Source organism: Buteo buteo, chromosome 5 (genome assembly GCF_964188355.1).
Source record: "Buteo buteo chromosome 5, bButBut1.hap1.1, whole genome shotgun sequence".
In the NCBI taxonomy this organism is placed as follows: domain Eukaryota; kingdom Metazoa; phylum Chordata; class Aves; order Accipitriformes; family Accipitridae; genus Buteo; species Buteo buteo.
Window position 1 is genome coordinate 43,520,662 of NC_134175.1, and position 22,010 is coordinate 43,542,671.

At 40.0% G+C, this 22,010-nt stretch overlaps 2 protein-coding genes across 4 annotated transcripts; one reads left to right on the forward strand and one right to left on the reverse strand.

The window, feature by feature from the left end:
• Positions 1 to 7: 7 nt before the first annotated feature.
• On the reverse strand, positions 8 to 10,010 carry FAIM (Fas apoptotic inhibitory molecule). 3 transcript variants are annotated; one of them, XM_075028857.1, is made up of 5 exons: positions 9,918 to 10,010; positions 5,968 to 6,103; positions 5,371 to 5,599; positions 3,871 to 3,920; positions 8 to 2,405 (listed from the first exon to the last, which is right to left on the reverse strand). In XM_075028857.1, the coding sequence occupies exons 2-5, from the start codon at positions 6,076 to 6,078 to the stop codon at positions 2,256 to 2,258; spliced, it is 540 nt and encodes a 179-aa protein (XP_074884958.1). In that variant the 5' UTR covers positions 6,079 to 6,103; positions 9,918 to 10,010; the 3' UTR covers positions 8 to 2,255. The 3 variants fall into 3 exon arrangements, with proteins under 3 accessions (XP_074884958.1, XP_074884956.1, XP_074884957.1); XM_075028855.1 differs by lacking the exon at positions 9,918 to 10,010 and adding an exon at positions 9,533 to 9,892; XM_075028856.1 differs by lacking the exon at positions 9,918 to 10,010 and having other exon boundaries at positions 5,869 to 6,102.
• Positions 10,011 to 10,040: 30 nt separating this feature from the next.
• Positions 10,041 to 21,948, forward strand: CEP70 (centrosomal protein 70). The gene is made up of 16 exons (XM_075028853.1): positions 10,041 to 10,247; positions 10,724 to 10,829; positions 10,992 to 11,115; positions 11,450 to 11,630; positions 11,957 to 12,126; positions 13,362 to 13,421; positions 14,124 to 14,223; positions 14,623 to 14,711; positions 15,067 to 15,141; positions 16,267 to 16,369; positions 17,056 to 17,226; positions 17,884 to 18,030; positions 18,563 to 18,731; positions 20,008 to 20,122; positions 20,997 to 21,076; positions 21,463 to 21,948. Exons 1-16 carry the CDS (start codon positions 10,239 to 10,241, stop codon positions 21,522 to 21,524), a joined length of 1,761 nt encoding a protein of 586 aa, XP_074884954.1. The 5' UTR covers positions 10,041 to 10,238; the 3' UTR covers positions 21,525 to 21,948.
• The last annotated feature ends 62 nt before the right edge of the window (positions 21,949 to 22,010 follow it).

Genomic DNA, 22,010 nt, shown 5'->3' on the forward strand with positions numbered 1-22,010 from the left:
TGCCTTTGATTAAATTTTCTTTTGACTTAAATAGGTGAATATATCAGGTGAAAGCTATTTCCCACGTAGGGACATGCCATTAAATACACACAGTTACAACAAATGTGAGGCAATACTTCATGATTTCTAATAATAGTTGCTGTTACAGTTTTTATTGGTTAAGATATTCAAAGTATTGTAGATACATGTATTCAAAATAAAAAGCATGAATGACACTATCAGCTAACCTGTTGTTTTTCAATATAGTCTTAAGAACATGACTTGGACTGTATTTGAGCTTCAAATTTCGCAGATGTGTTCAGTCTCTTTGAAAGGCTGCAAAATAGTAGGGAACTGGTTCAAGCTACAGCTTGAAATTGCTCTTCAGTTAATCTACATTTACCAATATCTTTTAAAGATCACAGTGTCAGCCTTGTAGCTAGGTATTGCCACGTTGCTTCTGTAGTGACCTGAAGCCAGTAAATGGAAAAGCTTAAGAGCCATTATGCTCATTTCAATGTAAAAGGAGATTCAGTCCAGCTCTCAGGTACTTTGAAACTTTCTGTACTAAAGCCTGAAACTATTTCTGATGTTAGCAGGGTTTAAAACAGATCTACCGCCCCGAACTAAAAGCTACTAGCAGATTTGTCCAATCTGAAGCATTTAAAACTACCAGTTATGGTCCTAACTAAACATCCAAATGGCTTATAACAGTGCTGTAATACAGAAATAAAGGCCTATCTGTCAATATCAGGTCTGCTGCTAGACTGAAAAGTCACCTATGGTTAAAACTGTAATTATCTGGTGAGAAAAGGGCTTGCATAAAACTATTAAAAAAACAACAACATTGCCATATGAAAGGCATTTCATGCATATGTAAAGCGCTGTGCTAATGGAGAGCAGCCTGAACCCTAAACCATATGTGAAATTAGTGTTTAATAAAACTTTTCAGAATAATTTGTTAATGAGTTCCCAGCACATTTGTACTGTACCTGCGACTCCCAAGATAGTAGTCATAGTGCTAGGAACCACTCACAAGTCCAAAACAAATTAAGTTATAAAAGTCTAATTCTGAACTCTAAGTGAGGTTGCAAGTGGAAATTGTTTTTTTAACCATTGCAAAACAAACTTTTAAATGAAAATATTAATATTTTGTTTGGGTTTTTAAAATTATTTTTAAGAGTAGCTATGTCTACATTGTTGCAATAGGGTAGCTTTTGTCGTGTGTGAGCCTTATATGCTCTAGTGTAATGTTAAATGAGCAAACCCCCCTGTGAACTTGTAAGAACCAGCTAACACAAGTCTCATTCTCACAGAAATCCCAAAGTTGCTTTTAGATAGTACGCTGGAAGTTTGACAACAGAATTAGTCTATACCTATTTTAACTTCTCCATTTATGCAACCAGTTCTTCTCCTCTATTTCTGTCCCATTTTTCCTCATGTTTCTTGATTCACGCACTACTGCCAGGAAGACACACAGCTGTAGATTTAAGGTTTGTTAGACAGCATTGAACAGGAATAAGTTCTTATTTCAGCTTGCTTCAAGAGGTTTCATTTTCTAAAGGAGTTTCGTGGCAGGATTTTTTTTTCCTGTTTTCTCTTTTGAAAAAACTCAGTACAGAGTTTCTGACCCAGTGCAACAACTTCTAACAAGCATCAGTTTTCAGAAAACGTGAAGGAATTTTATTTTTTTTGGCACAATGTAACATCATTTCTCCTACTCAGAATAAAAAACAGTTTTCATAATGCAGTGTTATTTTAAACTGTTACACAAGTACTGGTAACAATGTATTTCATTAATAACCTTTTAATGAATTTTGTAACTCTTCTTCACTGCATCTGAAAATGTTGGTAGTCAGTTTAATAGAAAAAATAACTACTGAGAAAACTTTTAACAGCTTACTTGAGTGCCCAGCACATGCTTCCTCCTCCCTCCGCATACACCTGCAGTTTATAAGAATTCAGTCTTACTGAATATTTGTCTTCCATTTTATTATAGCAAGATTTTTTCTAGTATATAATTTCTACTTAAGTTCAACAGTGTCCTCTGCACTTAGTGATACAATATATATTCTATATATATATATATAGTTTTTTAAAAACTGGCAATGTAAGAAGTTGTATATAATTATTTTCATCTGGTCCTCAAAAAGAATAATTTCATATACAGATAAACCCAGCACAAACTAGATGTACCAAGTAGTACATATTAAAATAATTACCACAGTAATTGAAAATTTCTGAACTTAGTCCTACAATAATCAGTTAACTAGAGGCTACTCCACAGCCTCTGGGATTTCTCTGTCATCCACAATAAGGGTATGAATAATTCCTTCCTTTCGTTTTCCACTACTGACAGCCTTAATGCAACAGCTGTGATCACCAACACTGAAGTGAGTTTCAGTCCCATCTTCTACAAATTCACCCTGGGAGAAAGGAGATAAGAATAAAAACAGACATGTGCTATTTTAGTAAAGTAAAAGCTTGAGTGCATCAGACTGTTTTCAAGGTCAAGATCACTTGAAAATCCCACAATTAGAGCAGCTGCAGGTACCTGCAACAAATACAGCGCAAACGCTGAATGAAGCTGCAGAATCTCAGATAGGACTTTGTCAAGATGTCCAGTTAAAGGTTTGTGGGTATTAGATGACAACAAAAATTTCACATAATCAGAAACGGTAAAGTTGGAGTGTGTGAATTCATATCGTTGATCCATGTCAGTAAAACAAAAATAGAAAAGATAGTTTCCTTCCAAGTTGTGCAGTACAGCCAATAAGTACCACACAAACCTATGCTGAAGTGGCAGTAAAACATGAAGTATTTAGTGGTACCTTTTACAGCAGGATGAAGAGATCCCTGAACTGAGTATAACAGTTGTGTATTTTGGATACACAGCTCCTGCTGCAGTTACATAATTTCCTGTTACAGATTTTGCCATGCATGGCTGTGGTTTTGTCATCATCTTTGGGAGAGTAGAAAAATCTGTGTGCTGCTCTAATGCAAGCACAGTTTGACAACTAAACTCGTACTCGTAGCTTGCAAGAATATCTTCCTAGTGCATTTACTACATTATAGAAAAGGCTGAAAACCATCAAGAGCTGAAGTTCTGATTCACTGAGAGAGGATGTTTCATCCACTAATTACTGAAGAAGCATTTGGTGAATCTTTTCATCCTGTTCTGAAGTACAGCAAAACTGTTGGTTTTACAATTTGTACTCATCCAGGGGATTACTTGTGGCAGTAGTAATCATAGTGACAACTCTCTAGTGAGAAAGCATGTCCTTCAAGGATGTAGAAGCCTACATAGTATGCATATTGAAAGCCATCATAATCTAAAAAGACACTAAATAGATTAAGCCTTCTAGCTGTCAAGCAGCTCTAAAAATTAATGCAGATGTGACAAAGACAAAAGATTTGATTTGTTCCAATGAGACTCTTAAGCCCTAAGCATTAGGGACCATCTTTAGATGGAAAAAATCGCGAGTCATAACAGACAGTGTGTTCAACTTCCAGTCACCGCTAACATGAGCAGGTTTGGATGAGGTGGCTCTACACTCTGCGTCAAAGTCAAGTCCCTCCCTCTCCCTGGAAAGTTTTCTCCCTAAAAACCCTGGACAACTGACCCAGAAGATTTATTTTGCTTGTCTAAAAAGTGTAAATAAAAGCACTGTTTACTCTTAAATGGATAGATGTTTGGCATCCTAACTGAAATACTGTCAGTTATAAAATACAGTGAAGGACATTCGGAACAGACTAGTAGCATACTGGCTGCCTAGGTGTATGCTCATACTCTGTGGTAAAGCGAGGTAACGTGCCCCTCTGTGGCTTATTTTGCCAAGCTTTGGTTATCTAGCCATAGCCTGTGAAAAGCCTTTGGAAATGATCACATACCGCTGTTTCCATTTTTTGACCATTGCACCACACATCCATAGTGTCCTTTTCTGTGAAGGAAAAAGAAAACAGTAAGTAAAGAGAGCAAGATTTTTTTTTTCCCCCTACAGGCAAGAAGTTCTAGGAATTTTAAAAATTTACTGCTGAATTTTACTTAGTGAAAAGAAGTTCCTAATTAGCCATAGTACCTAGACTACAGGGTTTGTTCTTACACTGTAGAGATGGGACACTGTCATCAATGGGCAAACAACTTTTGCTTTGAACATACATTTTTACCTCTCCCTAGCCCTGGCTATTAACGCTGGGTTGTTCTGAATATTGTCAGAGATATTCTGACATTCTTAAACTGAAAAATTTGAAGACAGAAAAATCAAGTAATTTCTACTAATTATTTGAGTGCTGTTCATTCAATGAAGCTCTAACGTTTTTTCCAGGTCGGTTTAACTCAAAAGCAGCATTATTTAACATCCATCAAACTGTTTGTATTCTTAAAATCTCCTTGAAAACCCAAGTACCACTTTAAATATCAATCTTGGATTTTTTTCATTTAAAATAGAATATTCTTTTACTTTTCCCAGCACATCCTCCTTAAATTACTTTGCTCTAGAATTCACATTACTGACACTGTCATGCACGGGACATCAGTAGAGAGCTGAACACTGCTTGCCTTTTAAGTAAGCACAGGGAGATTAAAAGTCTGTAAGGAGACTAATCTGTTTCTGGCATTGAAATTGTCTTTCTTCCCTGCCCCCCTTCATCTTAGGGCAGTTCATTCTGTCCTGAGGCTTAAGAAGAAATCACAGGCCAAGATCTCGTCACCAGGTATAACCATACAGCAATACCTAAATGGAAGTTTTCCCACTAGATGCCATGGACAAATTCCTTAGGGGATCCCTTTCTCCCATCTGCTTGTAATGTATTTGGGAAAGGGAGGCAGAAGAGAAGAAATGTATTGCCTTGCTATTAAGAAAGTGAAAAATCATCATCTGAAGTGTTTAGATTAAAATTAAGAAGTGATGCAGGAAAAAGGATGCGGATTAATCTATCAAAAGTGTAGAATAGCATTGTCGTACTTCTTCAGTTAAAGACTCCTTGACTTCGGGTTATGATTTTTGGAAGGAAAACCTGGTTAGCTTGTTAAACTTACACACACAGCAGATTTGATCACAACATAGATTACACTTCTGTAACATGCTTCACCTGCAGAACTGTTTTGCTAGGGCAGCTCTATGGATATAGAAGCTGTAACTCCTTCCAACCTCCCCTCCTCCTCCGTCTTTTTTTAAAACTAGACGATGCTGCTGTAGAACAGAACACTGACAGCAGGCTCACACAGGTGTAACAAGACCATTATTTTTCAGACTGCCTTTGGCATCTAATTCCAAACTTCCAGACCACCCAGTGCTAGCCACTGAACTGTGCTTTCTCTTAATTACCAGTTATTAAATGCATACAAGTTTATTCAAAGGCAGAACATGAAGTCATTCAGTGTTTACTTACCTAGAACAACTCTATAGTCCGTACCACCCAAGCTCAGTACCCAAGTGTTGGTTGTTTTTGACCTGTTCTCCATATACTTCTTGAGACTCTTTCCATTGATCTCCAAAGTATATTCATATGCAAAGCCACTGACTGCATCAATGTTGATAGTAGCTTTTGTTTTGGCTGCTCCAACAGTGAATGTTTCTTTACCCACTAATTTAAACATCCATTCTTTTCTTATTTCTTCCTGTAGAATACAACAAAGACAATGGGTATTAATTGATAAACCTGAATGCATGTTTTAGTATAAAAAAAATTGAACTAGGACTCAGAAAACAACTCACTACTTAACTATTATTTCAGAATGAACGAATACATGATACTTAGTACGTCTATAGTGCCTCTGCCCAAGGACAGCAAAGCACTTCATGAATACTCATACCTTAATTGTAACTGAAAAAAAGAATGATGCAGTTCATTAAATTAGGTAAAGTTAATCAACTGAATATAGCTCACTTGCATTTATTAGTCTTTTGTTTGTTCTGATGCCTGTTGCATGGAAGTGCACTTATATAATCTGTATCATACTGAATTTTGAGCACATAGCAATTTCACCTTTCCATCAACATAGACAACACGTTTTCCTGAAGTGGTCCCATGTTCAAATTCAATCTTATGAACACCATCACTTAAAGCTACTTCCCAAATAGCCACCAAATCTGTCATCTTCTCTAAGTGGCTGTACCGAGACCTACGGAAACACCAACAGAGTAAATTAATTGTTGTTGAAAGAGTTCAATTACTGATGTCTATAGTTCAAAGCTTTAGCCCTTCAAGGAGAGTCACTTTTTACAAATGACGAATGAGACTTGAAAGAATAAGCTTACAGAACTGCTTATATTTTCATGTTTTTTCGAACATTCAAGTATGACAAAATCTTACAAAATATAAACAGTTAAACGGACTCACTTTGACAAACACTGTACAAAGACATATATATCCACAACCATATATAACCTTTAGAAAGCACAACAAGGCAACCAAACAAGTGCACAGCCAAAAACTGTCTTCTCCCCAGCAATAACCTAACCACCAAAAAAGGAATTGTCCAGTTCAAAGTGCCACCATGGCAACCGGTCACCATAGCAACCGTCACCATGGCGACCGGTCACCATGACAACCGTCACCATGGCGACCGGTCACCATGACAACCGTTGCTACGGCAACTGTTACCATGGTGACCGGTCACCAGAGCAACCGTGCCATGGAAACCATCACCATGGCAAACGGTCACCAGAGCAACCGTTACCATGGCAAACACTACCATAGCAACCGCTGCCATGGCAACCGCTACCATAGCAACCGTTGCCATGGCAAACGTTACCGTGGCAAACTGTTACCATAGCAACCGTTGCTATGTCAACAATCACCATGGCAACTGTTACCATAGCTAGCAACGGTTGCTATGGCAACAATCTCCATGGCAACCGTTGCCATAGCAACGGTTGCTATGGTAACGGTTGCCATAGTGATGGTTGCCATGGTGATTGTTGATATAGCAACGGTTGCCATGGTGAGTGTTGCCATGGCAACGGTTGCCATGGTGAGTGTTGACATAGCAACGGTTGCCATGGTGATTGTTGACATAGCAACGGTTGCCAGGGCAACGGTTGCCATGGTGATTGTTGCCATGGCGATTGTTGACATAGCAACGGTTGCTATGGTCACCGTTACCATGGCAACCGTTGCCATGTCGACAATCACCATGGCAACCGTTGCCATGGTGGTTGTTGGCATAGCAACGGTTGCTATGGCAACGGTTGCCATGGTAACCGTTACGATAGCAACCGTTTCTATGGCAACCTAAAACTTCAATTTCAGGTGGTAGTATGGTTACAAAATTATACTTTGAATTCTGATGTTCCTGGACAGTTCTGCATTTTCTTGGCAGGCATTAAAATACAGTATTTTGATTGGTCTCCGAGAAAGTGTTTTAGCCTTTTAAACTTAAAAAATAATCAGGATGACCAGTTTAGCTATTATCTGTTTTAACAGATTTGTCTGTAATCTTTCTCATAAACATTACCTACATCATTCAGAAATGCAACTGCACATACAAACACCCATGGGGAGGAGATCTGGCAAGATATCCTTTCATTTAAGTAATTTTGAAAAGTTTAGATACAGTCACAAGTGACCACTGGAACTGCGGATATCTTTCCAAATCTGCTCATGCCACAGTTCTGATTTTTTACCTTACTTCATCTTCACAGACAGTAATCTCCTCACGGGATGCCATAGTAACCAAAACAGCTTTTAATCCAATTAGCAGCAAGAAAAAAAAGAAAGCAGAATAGCAGCAGAGAAGTGTTGAGGCCTAAATTTTTTCTTGTTTTCTCCATTTAAGATAAAGGACATTTTTAAAAGTGTCATGCACTATCAGGCACTACCATAATGTATGATGAAATACAAACATAATTTTTCTTCTTAGACAAAAAGGCAAAATTAGTATGTGCAATTTATCCTAACTTTACCAGCACACCATAACTTTGTCAGTTATTTGATGGAAAAATGGTTTGCCTAACTTGTCAGCAAAACCTTAGAAACAAACAGCTTGACCAAAGAAGGAACCAAATCCAGAGCTGCCTATCTCAGTCACAAACCATAACAAACTATGGACTGTTGCCACCTCCAGGAAAGTGAAATAGCACAGACAACAACTTCAACCTACTCATTTTTCTAAACCACTATAGTAGCTTTCAACAATCGCATTAGCAATTTGACCAGGCAATTCAGTCATAAAGTCTATGTGAACCACAAAGAAATCACTTGTTTCTTACTTGGGACGTTTTTAGATCATGACTGTGTTTTACAACACTGCTGCTACTTTTAATTTATCGTTTTCAGTAAACAGATTAATTCATGTAAGAGCTATCTATATCAAGTCTGTGCATATCAATTAAGCATAATTTCGGTAAATGCAAATAAGTGAATTTTTGATAAATTGTACTTTTCAGTGAAAAATGAATTAGAAGTTGTAAGTTGTAGGTTCTTCAGCATGACAGAGTGTGCATTTAAAAATTAAACCTCCTTCACTCTGTCTTAATCTTCTATTTTAAAACATGCTCGAGTACACTGTTGCATTACTGTCCGTGGTTTTGTCAGTAATTGCACACATTTCTGTTCATAAACTGAAAAATAAGTTTTAAAAACAGTGAAACCACTTTAAAGGATCTAAGGATTTAATTCTCACAGTAGCTAACAGATGCCAAGGAGATTGTTTTGGTTGTTCCTAAAGTTATGGGTTGATTTCTGTGAAGGTTCGCATCCCCTGGCAGACGGTGGAAGTCAGGCAGGGTGTACGTCCGCGCTTCCCCCTTCCCATTCTCCTCAAAGGAGCAGGGGCCAGGGGCTCCTTGTCTGTGCCAGCTGATCATCACACGAAGTGGCCTCGGGCACAAAAAGAAATGCCCAAAGAGATGGCACCTGGAGCACAGCTACAGCCTACCCACAGAGGCCGCATCACCCCCGCTGCATGAATTTTAGCAGATAGTTTAGGATCGATGCTGCAAGGGTCAGAAAACATCCCAAAACACACACTTTCCTTTTTTTAAAAAAAACAAAACCAAAACCCAAATCACAGTAACGTGGTAATACACTTTTTTTTTTTTTTTTTAATCAAACCTGAACCCAAACTCTAGGCCAGCTGTATGTTTTCTGAAGGACAGTGGATACCATCAGAGCCCGAAGGGAACGCGGTACACTACCCCACGACGAGGGGATGGATGCCTGCCGCAGAGGTAGCCCAGCCCTCAGACAGTCACTCGCTGGCTCGAACCCAAGGAAACGGATTTGTACTAACCGCCGACCCTCTCATTTCGCTGCATTTTCTGTTAATCAAGCCAGCAGCCCAAAATGAGATTTACTTCTTTATGCATAAGGACTTGTTCTGAAGACTAGGATAGGATTACCGCTCTGCATCCACCTAATCCACGCCTGGTAGCGCACAGCGCGGGATGGCGCGCTAGGACGTAAATCAACTCCAGAGACGGCAAATTTCTCCCCACCACCCACGTCTACTGCCAGCAAAAATTTATTATTTTTTTTAATTAAGTCCTGGCAGCGACATTTCTCAACCCTCCGCCAACAGCTTGTTGCTGATCGCCGCGATCCTCCATACCAGCGAGAACAGCCGACTCCTCTCCCAGCCGCGGTGGCCCGAGCCTCAAGACCCAGAGCCCCGCGGCCGGCTGGCCCGGCGGCGCCCGGGGAGGTTTCCCGGCACCTCCCGCCCCTCCTCCGGGCCGGGCCCGCGGCGGAAGCAGAGGCCGCCGGAGACGCGGTCTGCTCCCTCCTCCTCTAGCGGCCGGGCGGTCTCCAAGGAGCCCGGGGAGACGCTCCCTCAGCCCGGGCGGGCCCGCCTAGGCGATGCATGTCGGGGCGTCCCCGGGGCGGGGAAGGGAGGCCAGCTCCCAGGCGCCTTGAGGAGAGATTCGGCCTCCGCGGGCGGGCGAGCCCGGCCCGGCCCGACCCCACGCCCCGCCGACTCCCGGCCCCGCTCCTACCTCCGCGGGGCTCTCCTCCCCCTCGGCTCCCCGCGCCTCAAAATGGCGGCGGGCGGGAGCGCCGCCCCGCGGACGCCCGCCCGCCTCCTTCCCTCCCTCCCTCCCCTCACCGCCGCGGGCGGGCGGGCCGGCCGTTACCCCCTGCCCCGGCCCACCGCCCTCCCGCCGCCAGCCCCGTACGAGGCTGTGTCCCGCCGCTCGACCACGACCTGCTGAGGCTCCGCGTCCTGGTAACCGACCCCTTTCCTCTCCCGTGTCCCGGCGGCCGTCTGCGGGGCCCGGCCCCCTTCGGCGGCGGTCCGAGAGCGGGCGTCCCTCGCCATGACAGAGGTACCGTGGTGGTCCTGAGGTGGCTGTTGTTACCGCTTGGTAGTTCAAAACAGAACGAAAAGAAAACAAACAAGGAACAAACCCCCAAAGCAGGCACCTGCCTCTTCTGAGGGCTTCTCTCGGGGCTGGGGCGGGGGGTCGAGGCCCACTGCACCCCAGGTGTGCTGGAATTACCCGAGGGCTGGGTTTTTTAAACAGGTAAATTTTACTCATTGCACGTATTTCTCCTTCTAATAGCGACCAGGAAAGCTGAGTGTTCTGTATATTGTCAAGGACACTTTTTCCCAATATTTTTTGCAGATTCTATTGGAAGGTCTCACAAGCTCTCCTATAGTGGCTGGGGCTTCTTGGGGGTTTGTGGTTTGTTTCTTTTTATCTGGGGGCATTTGGTATCCTTCACTGCCTGCCCAACAGGAAGGACAGGAGACTGAGCTGATCCTGAGAGCTTGGGTTTGTGTCTCTTCCCCTTCTCCCAGCTGCAGCAGGAGAAGGCAGAATGGGAAAACTTAAACAAGCTATTAATGCGTCGTGGGTTGAAACCGGTGAGTCTTGCTGCCCCCCAAAGCTGCAGAAATATATCAGGTAAGGAGATGCTAATTTTACAAGTTTTTGTATTGGGAAATAGTAAGCCTATGTTCATAAGGCATCTCTAAAGCTGTCACTTCCAAATGGTAGCAAAGATGCGATCTTCTTCAGCTATTAGAAGCCTTTCATTATGACTTTGCTTATTTTGTGTATCTCCAGATATGATTGTCTTAGACAGTCAGTCTTCTCTAGGAATAAGACTTGCATTAAAAACTCTGGTGGAAGACACCGACCGACAGCAGAAGATGATGCAGGGGCTTATGGAGGCTAATCGTCATCTTAGGTAAGACACAGTGGAAGGAACTTACCTGCTAACGCAAAGCAAAAGTGTTGTCAGTGTCCATCTCCTGCCAGGTGGAGCTCTTGTCACACCCAAGGCCTAAGACCTTTTTCCTGAGATTATTGTCCAATATGCACCAATCTTGGCCTAGTTCCTTTTGAGCTCTTCTGTTATTTCATCTGCTGCTTCTTCCCATACCAGTGTATTTCCTGTGCCTGCTGCCACAAGCTGTTATTGAGCATCATCAGATAATGTTTTCAGGCCTGTGCTTCCTTCACTGTCTTTAGTGAAATGAAATTAATTTAAATCAAGGTTTGTTTTGGTTTTTTTTTTCCAGAGATGAGATACGACAGGAACGAGGTCGGGCCTCTCGACAAGAACAACGAGCTAATGATTTGGAAAATGTGGTGAAAAACATTAAGTCTAAAATTTGTCAGCTGGAAGATGAGACGATAGCTAAGGTTTGCCAGCAACAGAATCAAGTCAAAGAACTTCAAAAAGATCAACAAATTTCACAGGTAATTCAGATAGTGCTGTCTGAGGATTCAAACTTTTGACTTTTTTTTAAAAGCTCTAAAAATATTTACATTCATCAAAATAAACATGAATCTTGGGTCACAGAGTTAGTACACTGTTTATAGCTAAGATTTTTCAATCTATATGGAATTTTCTAGTGATAACTTGGAAAAATATCTGTATCCTTTCTCCATTGCCTCTTCAGTATGGCTAAAGCCCAAGTACTGAGCCTCCTTGGGACCAAGTGCCTCCTTGGGCATGTGCAGTACAGTCGTCTCCAGCTTGTGGGTTAGAATAATTTCATAACGCTCCAATTATCTGTTCACAGGCAAAATATCAACAGCAGCAGGAAAAACTACAAGAACAGGAAGAGATTATTGCCCGTTTGCAGAAGGAGCTATGCAAAGTTGGGATGGAGGAGCAACGGCGTGTTGCTGCTCAAAACAAAATGTTTTGTCGGTTTTGCAAAAGAGCTCGCAAGTCTCTCCTAGATCAACAGTAAGCAATTTATTATATTGGTGAATGACCTGTATCATTAAATGAAGAAAGGGATTTTAAAGTAACTGTTCTCGATATTTATATGAAAAAGAAAAAGCTGGAGACCTGAGGAGTGCAAGCTGAAATAAGAATTCTTGTAAAGGTACATCAATCCAGTAATTTTTTCTTGTACAAAAAATGTGAGCTGGATAAATCCATGGCAGAAATTAAGAAATTATCAGCCACTGCATACACTAGGTGTCAGCAAAGAGAAGGGAATGATTCAGTCTACTCTGGAACTGCAGTATCTGCTAGGGTGATCTCATCCTGGGATTCTAACATTTAAAATGTAAATTAAAAAAAACCAGCAAACAAAAAACCAACAAACACCACCCCCCAACCTTCCCTAATAAAACCCTTCCAGTTTTGGAACGTGGCCTTTGCAACTGCTGACTGCAGCCTTGCTGTAAGGCTTCCCAGGTACTTCAGGGAAAGTTCTGAAAGTATTCCAAGCCTGCGTCTCTTGCAGTAAGGTCTCCATAGTTCTGCTATAATTGGAGATTTGTCAATTCTTAGGCCTCAGTTAGCCATCACTTTATTGTGCTGATGTCACTTGGTTTTCTAGGCCTGGCTAGCAATGTTTACCTGGGAAGCATTTAAAAGGAGTTGTGTGTGCACAGCCCTTTTCTCATGCCCTCACTGTATGAGAGGAAGGATCACTGAATTTGGTTCCCTGTGCTTTCTCATCTGTCTCTCCAAAACAGACAATCTTGGAGTGCTCAAGAGGAAAGACAGTTTCTCAGCTGTTCAGTTTTTTGTGGCTCCATTTTTTTTGCAACCACTTACTTTGAAAGCACTTCTAGTTTCTTTGGAGGCAGATGTTCTCGGGTTATGTGGGACCTGTGCTCTCTACCTACCATAATGGTCACTGAGTCCCAGCACTCGGGGCTGTGCCTCGCTGTTAAGCTTGCCAGGTAAACATAGTCACAAGATGAGGAGGCTTTAGCTTTTTTCTCATCTTGAATAATTTTGCCACTTTTAGACTAGTACGGAGTTAATGCCTCTGCTTTTCTGTTTTGGAAAACTGTGACCATGTTTGTCTGGTATGAGAGAAACCCCACTATTTGAAGCAGTCACTTCTGAAGTGTGGCACAGTTCTGTAAGCTGGCCTATTGCTATGGCTGGTCACAGTATCTTTCAGACATGATTTTTTTGAGAATATCTGAAATTCAAAATACCATTTTTCCTTTCTTCAGGTTCCTTTGTCTAATTGATTATTACGAATCTCAAATTAGTCAAATGAAAAAGGAACTAAGGTAGGTCTCATCTAATGCTTTATGGTTCTACTGTTCAAAATTTTCTTACTCCTTACTGTTCTTAAATCTTACAATGGTAAATATTCTGTGTTCCAGACGTCGCTAGCATGTAAGAAACAGCAAAGTATTGTAATGGTCATGGAAGTTTGGATTCATCCACGGAATAACTGTCAGTCAGGCTAAGCAGCTGCTCAGTCAGGAGGCCAGGACAGCTAGAAAGTTGGGGGTATTTAGATACTTGAGCGATAAGTCTTTCTTCCTTTTTTTTTCTTTCTTTTTTTTTTTTTCTTGCTTTCCTCTTTTGCCATGGTTCACAGGCAGAATTACGGCAGTAGCTGTGCTCAGGCAACTGATCTCCCTAAACAAAAGGAATACCAGCTTTTCAGCTCTATCACTGTGCCTACACGGTGCAAAGCAACAAGCAGATACCTGAGACATTCCTATAATTTGAGATTATTATCTTAAAAACTGAAGTGGGATTTGCTTGTACTGGAATTTCTCTCGAGGATAAGTGGACTTAATTAGTATATGAAACAGCTTCCCAGAAATAATGGAGAAGAGCAGAGGATCTTAGGGCAGAATTTCTATTTACTTTGCAGTTTATGGAAACATTATTATCGTGCATAAGTGCTAACTAATCCAACTTAGGTCTTTGAGGTAATCGAATTACAGTAAGCTGAAACAATTTATTTTTTCCAATAGGCAATATAAAAAAGATGAAGACCAGGTACAAAGAGAAGTAAAAAGCAAGGAAGAATTCTTAAATCTAGATGCTACTCCTAATTATAGAGCGCTGCTTACGGTATGGAACTGCTAAGAATAAGTCAGTGCAGATCTCTAAATGGTAACCCTTCAAGAGCCATGTAGAAACATATATGTGCTTGATTTCTATCCCCTTGTTCTTAACACGTCTTCTTAAATTGTAAACTCTCCGGGCAGGGTTCACTGTCTTTATGCAAAGATTCAGTACTATGTTGTGAGTTGGCTTTGCTGGGGACTGCATAGACCTCCTTAATCACAGCTCCTCCACCTGTGGTCTAATGCAGCAGGCTCTTGATCTTTGTCTACTAATTCCTCATCCATGCTGTCTTGCTATATAGGCAAATGGGAACCCTTCTTAACACATACATACTTTAAAGTGTTTAAGCTTGTTGATGATGGAATGAGTGAAATAAAAGAAATAACACAGTCTATGTTGCAGTCTTTCCAGAAACAACTCATTGAAACAAAAGCCAGGAATGAACAGCTTTTACTTGAAAATATAAATCTCAAGAAAGATTTGGAAATAAGGTGAGAAAGGATAAGTATCATTCTTTGTAAGGGCACTTTGGTAGACTTTGCTTTACAAAGAAACTGAAAGCACCAGCAATTGTAAAAGTATAGTATGAAATCTGCCTTTAAGAGTGATGCATAGAAGTAAGTTATGGCAGCAACAGTCAGCCTTCCTTCCCTACGCTGTTAATAACAACAACTGCTAATGGTTATTTGTCTGTTTATTGCTGTTGCCACATAGAAATGTTGCAGAATTTCATTTCCAGAATGATGTTGCAGCACTGGCAAAGCTTTCTTACTCCTTCGCTTGGCTGAGTTTTATAGATACCTTCAAATGCAAGACATATAATGTGGTACTTTTTCTTTCTAACAGACCAACTGCACAGGAATTGAAACTTTACAAACACCAAGTGAAGAAACTAGAGAAAACTTTAAAGAAAACTGTCCAGTAAGTATATTTCTTCAGTAACTTGCATGAATCCTCTGAACTTCTTAAGGCAAAGCTACATTACAGGTTGCAGAGTATATAGTAGCTTACAAACCATGTACCTTATCACTGTTCCTTGGAGCCTGGTCTTGGGCAGCAAATGCTACTCTATCTCCAAAGACACCCTGTGAATCTCTGAAATGATGGCATGGTCTCCAAATGGGGACACAGCAGTGTGTCTTTTTTATTTCATTTTGTCTTTCTGGATTTGATTTGAGTGCTATCGCAGGCAACATGGACAGGACCAAACTGTGTTGTTTGCTGCTTCTGTCAGCATAAAGAAAGCTACTGGTTACATTATGGGTTTATGAATGAGAAAGCATGAGTTGGCAAAATGTTGAAGCTACTGAAGTTATGTCCCTATTATTCTTAGAAATTGACTTAGTTTTTTTATCTGAAACATTGCTAAGAAAATACATTGAAGGTATTAGAGATTCAGTATTGACAAAGTGTTTTTATCTGTAATTTCACTTCATCATTTGTGCATGTGTATACTGAATGCTAAATATTTTATAGCCTGAGAAAGCCATCACTTAAACTTTAAAAATGTTCAGTTCTTCATTTTACCTTGTGTACATCTAAATGGTCTTTTCTCTCATGCAGTGGGTATGATGTAGATGGTAGTTTTAGAGAAAGTAATCTTAGATTTGACAAGAAGGGTAGCGAGCTATATATAGTAAGGCAGGAAAGATGTTCAAGCAGAAGCAGATAAAGACTGCGAGCATGGAATTTGACCCTTTTGAGTAAAATTCTGGATTTTAAGCCCTCAGCCATGGTAGAACCTCTGGTAACAGAGCAACTGTACATCTGGTGGTGTCCCTTCTAAACTAGCATGCAGTCTGGAATAACCTCAACCTGAAGACTTGAGATAAATTAATGATATTTACATGAGGTATTACATTCTTCAGCTAGTTCATGGAATTCTTCAGCTAGTTGATGGAATTCTATTGGCAGGCATCAAAAAATGGCGATTTTACTTCGTAGGTGTAAGTATATATGCTACATACCTGGTTCTTTAGTCAAGTTGAAAGTAGTATCTCCTGGTAAGGCTACTTGTGTAACCCACTGTATGTATTTGGCATGTAGATCTTCAGGGAGTAGTAACGGAGAAAGAACAGAAGAAAAGAAAGAACCTGAGAGTACTGCAGGAGTAGATCAGCTGCAGGCAGTTTGCCAGCAATACTTACAGGTATGCAAATTTTATCTGTACTCTGCGTATCTAGCACTGTTACAGTGAAATATAATACATGAGTTTTGTTTAGCTATGTAAACTGAAGCATGCTATTTTGAATCTAAGAGTTCATATGAAATCCTCTACACAAGATGCGTAATGTTCTGAATTTGGCAGTTAATGTAGGCTTGTTCTTAATTGTTCTATCTTAGTGTAAACTACCTGAAATACAGCGAGGAAGCAGAGACTGGGTTGGCAAACATTGAATTAATGATTTAGCTGAAGTCTTTTCAGGACAGGGGATTTGTTAAAGCTCTTGGGCAAAACAGATCCTTATGTTACGGTTTTAAACATCCCTGAGGAGATAGTGGCTTTTATTTTTCCTTGAATAAAAAAAAAAAAAGCAAATATAATAAAACTTAGCAAAATGTAAACTGTGGAAGTAACAATGCCTCAAGTGGATAAATGTTAAATAACCCTCAAAGGGAAGTATATCTGCATTACTTTTACGTATCTTCTAGCTAGTATGTTTTTAAATCTTTGAATCTATTACATATTGAATACATCTGTAAAATTCATCGATAGTAACTTATTGAAGCTATTTATGATTTAATGTTTAGACAACCATGACAGTGGTGGAGAGGGATTTTATTACACAATGTCATACATATTTGAGCAATAACACTTGTTATTTGGTGTTGAAGGTTTTGTCCCATATTGATTCTATTTTGCGAAGTCCAAGAGCTCCTCCATTAATATACAGGCGCAGTAAAGGGCCAGTGCAAAATTATATTAAGGAGAATGGACAGGAATGTGGATTTGAGCACCTTCCGCTTACTATAGAAATGTGGGCAGATCAGCTAATGGCCCTAAAGGTAATGCATTATTGTACTTGGCTTTACATTCCTCCTTTAATCTGCTGACCACCCCTCAGTCTCTCTCTGCATGTAGGGTTTTTTACTGCCTGTAGCTTTTGTTATTGCCTGACTTTGGTGTTAAATTTTAAAAATAATTCTGCTGTCCATTTATATAGCACTTTAAAACCATAGTAAAGTGAAAAATGTGCAGTGTGCCTACAGGCCAGAGATGTTCCTCTGTGTGTATCATCTAAATGTTTTTGTTCACTGGCTGAGTCCCTAAGAAGACAATTAAACTTTAGAGTCTGTGTACTTTACACTTTAATGACGATGCATTCTCTTTCTTCCTTTTGTCTTGCCAGAACAGTAACTTTTTGATCTAAATACAAGTGAAGTAATTTTGTTTAAAACCAAACTCTCTGTGACCAACACTTCTTATTTTACTGAAACTATAATATATGAAGTACTTTATTTTTCAGACTATCAGTGTTCTTTCTAAATCGAAGAATGTAAGCAAGATACTGTGCTTAAATTCCATGAAAACTAAAACCTTACTGTCTCCATTACTGGAATGTTTTTGCATATGAGAAACAGAAAATCTGCTCATCTCTATAATAAAAACAACTTTAAGAAGTTACTATAAAATAAATTGTGTCCCCTCCCTTCTTTTAAAAGGATTTGCATAGGTCCTTGAGAAGACTGTCTCTGGAATTGGTGCCCTGCCACACTGCGGATCCACAGGATAACAGAGAATCCATACGAGTTGAAGACCTCCAGTTCATAGTAGATGCAATTTTGGAAGAAATAGAAAATAAGGAAAAGGTAATTCTTACCAGGAGTTTATAATCACAAGTTATTGTGGAATTCTTAAATGCATTCTTCACACAGTGATTAGATTTGTGCATTTGAAAGCCTTGCGGGTTTTCAGAAATAGCTGTTTGAAGACATTCAATAGTCCAAGACTATTTTTATTTAATGGATAAATTCACCTTGGGGAAGACTGCTTTAATCAAAGTCATTTGACCAATGATGAATTTGCATTGCCCTGTAGTCTCAGGTATTATCCTGTTCGGTCTGTTTCTCAGTCAGCATTGAGAATACATAAATGTACTTACTAAGCAACAGAGAAGAAAGCTTTCAAAAGAGTATTTTTGGTTTGCTGGATATTTGTGTCTGAAAATTCTCTTTAAAATATGTCTTCAGATTTAAGAATATTTGAAAGGCCATGATTTAATAAGGGAAGTTACACCTGTTTTTTCTTCACAGACTAGTTTTAAGAATGTTTCACAGTTTAAAAGAATCCTTGCTTTGTTAAGCAATAACGTTGACAAATTATTCTTTCTGCTTGCTACAGAACAGCCAGACACCGTCCTTACCAACCCTGTTTGCAATAGTCTCTCACTTCCAGAAGCTGTTTGATGTGAATTCTCTGAATGGCATTTATCCACGAATGAATGAGGTTTACACAAAGCTTGGGGAAATGACCAACGCTATGAGAAATCTCCATGAGCTCCTGGAACTAGGTAAAGACTTACCACCTAGCATTTGTTCAGACCATTTCCAAAAGGAGAACATGACAAGTGAAAGGCTGATCTCTTCATAGAAAATACTGAGCTGCTGAGAAATGAGTAAACTGGATATATTCTGCGAAGATAAAAATAGATTGCTGTCAAGTGGGAGTTTAAATAGCAAAGCCCCATTATTTGTAAGCCTTTAGCAGTTGCTGAGGAATACCAGGGAGGCAGAAGAAAGGAACAGCAGATGAAATTGAGTTTTAAAATTTTTTTTTTCCACAAAGCTTTGTTCCCTGTGAGCTGACTTCATAATTCTTCTTGACCATCTTTCATTCTTTACTTGAAAGATAACAAGTTTAAGAAAAAATAACTCAACCTCTGCTGTAGATTTCTAGTCAGTAATTCATTCAAGTGTAATTATGTCCAGTCCTCAGGAACTTCCTTCTTACGGTGCTAAACTTCATAATTTTTAAGTTGTTAAATGACAAAAACTAAATGCCAGTACTCAGAGGCATACTTAGTTACTTCCCAGTACCTGTTCTCTTCTGGTTTGTCCTTCTGGAGAACAGCAGCTGCTGCTGCTCTTGGGTTTATAGGTTTGGCTGCGCTGTAGGGCATACAGCTGGAGAGCAAGGCTCCTGGGCTACTGGGGTCTTCTGAGCCTCATTTGAGGAGGGAAACAGCCTTCCTGCCTGTAGCCAGCACAGGAGAGGAGGAAGCCTCCTGCCTCCCTAATAATCGCAAACCAGTGGAGCTCAGAGGGTGCCTTCTCCAAGCCTAGTTCTTCTGAAACTGAGGGAGAAAAGGACAGAGAGCCTATTGCCTTCAGTCACAGCAGTCAAAGCAGGTAAGATCCAATACCAAAACAAGTTCTGGCTGTTTAACAGTGTTTGTATTGAGCAGGTTCCTTGTTGGCCTGGCCCCTATACTGTGCTTCTGCTGTGTTACAGGAACCTAATGAATAACCCTTTCTCTATGTATAATTTCAGTTGGCTGATTTTCACTGATATCGTAGGGTGCACTTTAGTACCATCTCTGCTGTGAAAATGCACAGCTCTGACAAATTTTTTTAGCCACTAAAGGATTAGTGAGAGATTCAGCATTCCTAGCTAACAGTAGTTTATTTCTGACCATAGGCACTTTGTTTTCTGTGAATGATGGAACTTTTATGTGTAGATGTGTGAAAACTGAATAAAATCTGGGCACCTCCAAGAATTGGATTGTGTCTAAAATACTTTCCTGTTATTACTGTTACAAGAAACATGAAGTGCTTGTTTTTCTACAGACAGTTCAGCTCCACCCACTGTGGTAGTGGATACTGTTGGGAAACTGTGTGACATCATTAATGAGAACATGATGGAGCAGGTACAGCAGCTTCTGGGGACCCAAGACATCCACAGGTACATGGGCTGTTCCACTGGAGACCATTCCTCAAACATCAAATTTAGTAATTGAGAGAACTGACTAAAACTGCTACTGAAAGAAACTTTAATTATTTGTCACAAAGTCAGTGAGCTGTGGCAGTAAAGGAGTTACTACTATCCTACAGGATCTTGAATACTTTCAAAAGGATAAAGCTGGCAAAGAGAAAAATTAAGGCCAGAAGTTTCCAAAACACCATCTTGGTTTGCGTGGATAAGGTGATCAAATAAGCCTTAGCAGGATGTGTGTTTCATAAGGAGACCAAGCAAACACTGCACGTGGGTGGGGAGGAGAAAGTGTTGCAAGGTTTCAGCTGTAATATGGAAGTGTATTAGTTGCTAAGAGAAGGTATGCCTCAGGCTGCCTACAGATAGTTCGGGAACTGGACAAATCTTGTTCTACCTTCAACAGATGACAACACACATACACTTGGTAGCAGACCATAAGAGCTTTTGCTCTGCAAACATACTAAAAATTAATTGCAGCAGGCAGCAAGTCTGACACATGCTGAGTTAACAATACTAACTCCCTCAACCTTTCTGCACTCGCTCACAGTTTTAACTAGAGAATAGCTGCTTATAAAACATTCCTTGCTCCATCTCTGAGGCAGTTATATCAGCCACCCTCTGGCAGTATATTTAGCATACATAGACTAATGTTCCAGTCCAAAAATTACCTTGTGCCACCTAAGGAGGAAAGGAAGGATGTATATAGGGCATAAATAGTAAAATTAGAGATTCTCTTTTGACAGCTAACACTTGTTGGCTGCAGGTTTCAGAACCTGAGGAACACATTTTTAGTGTAGATGGTTTTATATACTACTAACAGTGTTTTCTCACTTGCACATTTCAGTATAATCAATAAGCTGGAAGAACATGAGTGCTTCTTTCCACCATTTCAAGCTCTCATTCAAGATTTGCTCTGTCTTCTAGGTGAGTAATATTTGCAACAGTTGTAATTATCTTCATGCCAGCACTTCTTCCTAAAACTTTAAATAGCTAACGTGTTTTGTTTATTCCTGGTGTGCTAACACACAAGGAGGATGTGAGGGAAAGTGCTAACTTTTGCCTCACTCTCCTCTTCTTCCCATCTTCCCTCAGTGACAAAAATACTTTTGTTTTCATTGAACATGGGATTTCGTATATTCAATCATATTACTCATAAGCTAAATAGAGTTTTTTCCAACAGTGTTAAAAGGTGTGAAGAGCTTATTTTATTCACTAGCTATATTTCTAACATTTAAGTTAGAATTTTGGCTGAACTTGAAGATGTTTTAGGTACATACGCCTTAACCATTTTGCTTTTCATTCTGTTTCAGAGATCAGTAACCTGGATGATATTTTACCTACTGTGCAAAATTTGAAATTGGTAGCTAGTTAAGAGTTATTCTGGTCTTTTCTAGCAGGATCTTTCTTACCTGTGAATGTACCTGTTGATGTGTATGACATTACAGCTACCTCTGACCTCTGTTACCCTGACCAACAGTTTCAGATTTTTTGACATAAATAAAGGCTGCTGCCTTTTTCCATTTTTCTTAATTTTTGTTTCACGGTTGATTTAAGAAAAACTTGCTATCACGTGGTCTACTCAATCCCAGAGAGAGAACCAATAGACTCTGTATCAGTCTAGGAAACTGAGCCCAGCACAAAGGCAGACATACTATGACCACTAAGCATTTTGAATGTTGCTGACCCAGTAAGTATGCCAAAAAAGTGCTCTAACTGCTTTAGCCATAACACGTTCATCATTTGCCTATCTTGGTTTTCTGGAAAGCCTATTTCAAAATGTTGTTTACATTTTCAGATCAGTTGGGGATGCAAGCAAGTTGTTATTTAGTAAGTATTCGTTCTGGTTATGGACCGAGGC

Coding starts and splice junctions, on each gene's coding strand:
- FAIM (XM_075028857.1), bottom strand. CDS start 6,078: ATGACAGATTTGGTGGCTATTTGGGAAGTAGCTTTAAGTGATGGTGTT. Junction 5,600..5,967: donor TTGTCTATGTTGATGGAAAG/GTGAAATTGCTA, acceptor TGTATTCTACAG/GAAGAAATAAGAAAAGAATG. Junction 2,406..3,870: donor GTCAAAAAATGGAAACAGCG/GTATGTGATCAT, acceptor CCTTTCTCCCAG/GGTGAATTTGTAGAAGATGG.
- CEP70 (XM_075028853.1), top strand. Junction 10,830..10,991: donor AAGCTGCAGAAATATATCAG/GTAAGGAGATGC, acceptor GTGTATCTCCAG/ATATGATTGTCTTAGACAGT. Junction 15,142..16,266: donor ACTTTAAAGAAAACTGTCCA/GTAAGTATATTT, acceptor TTTGGCATGTAG/ATCTTCAGGGAGTAGTAACG.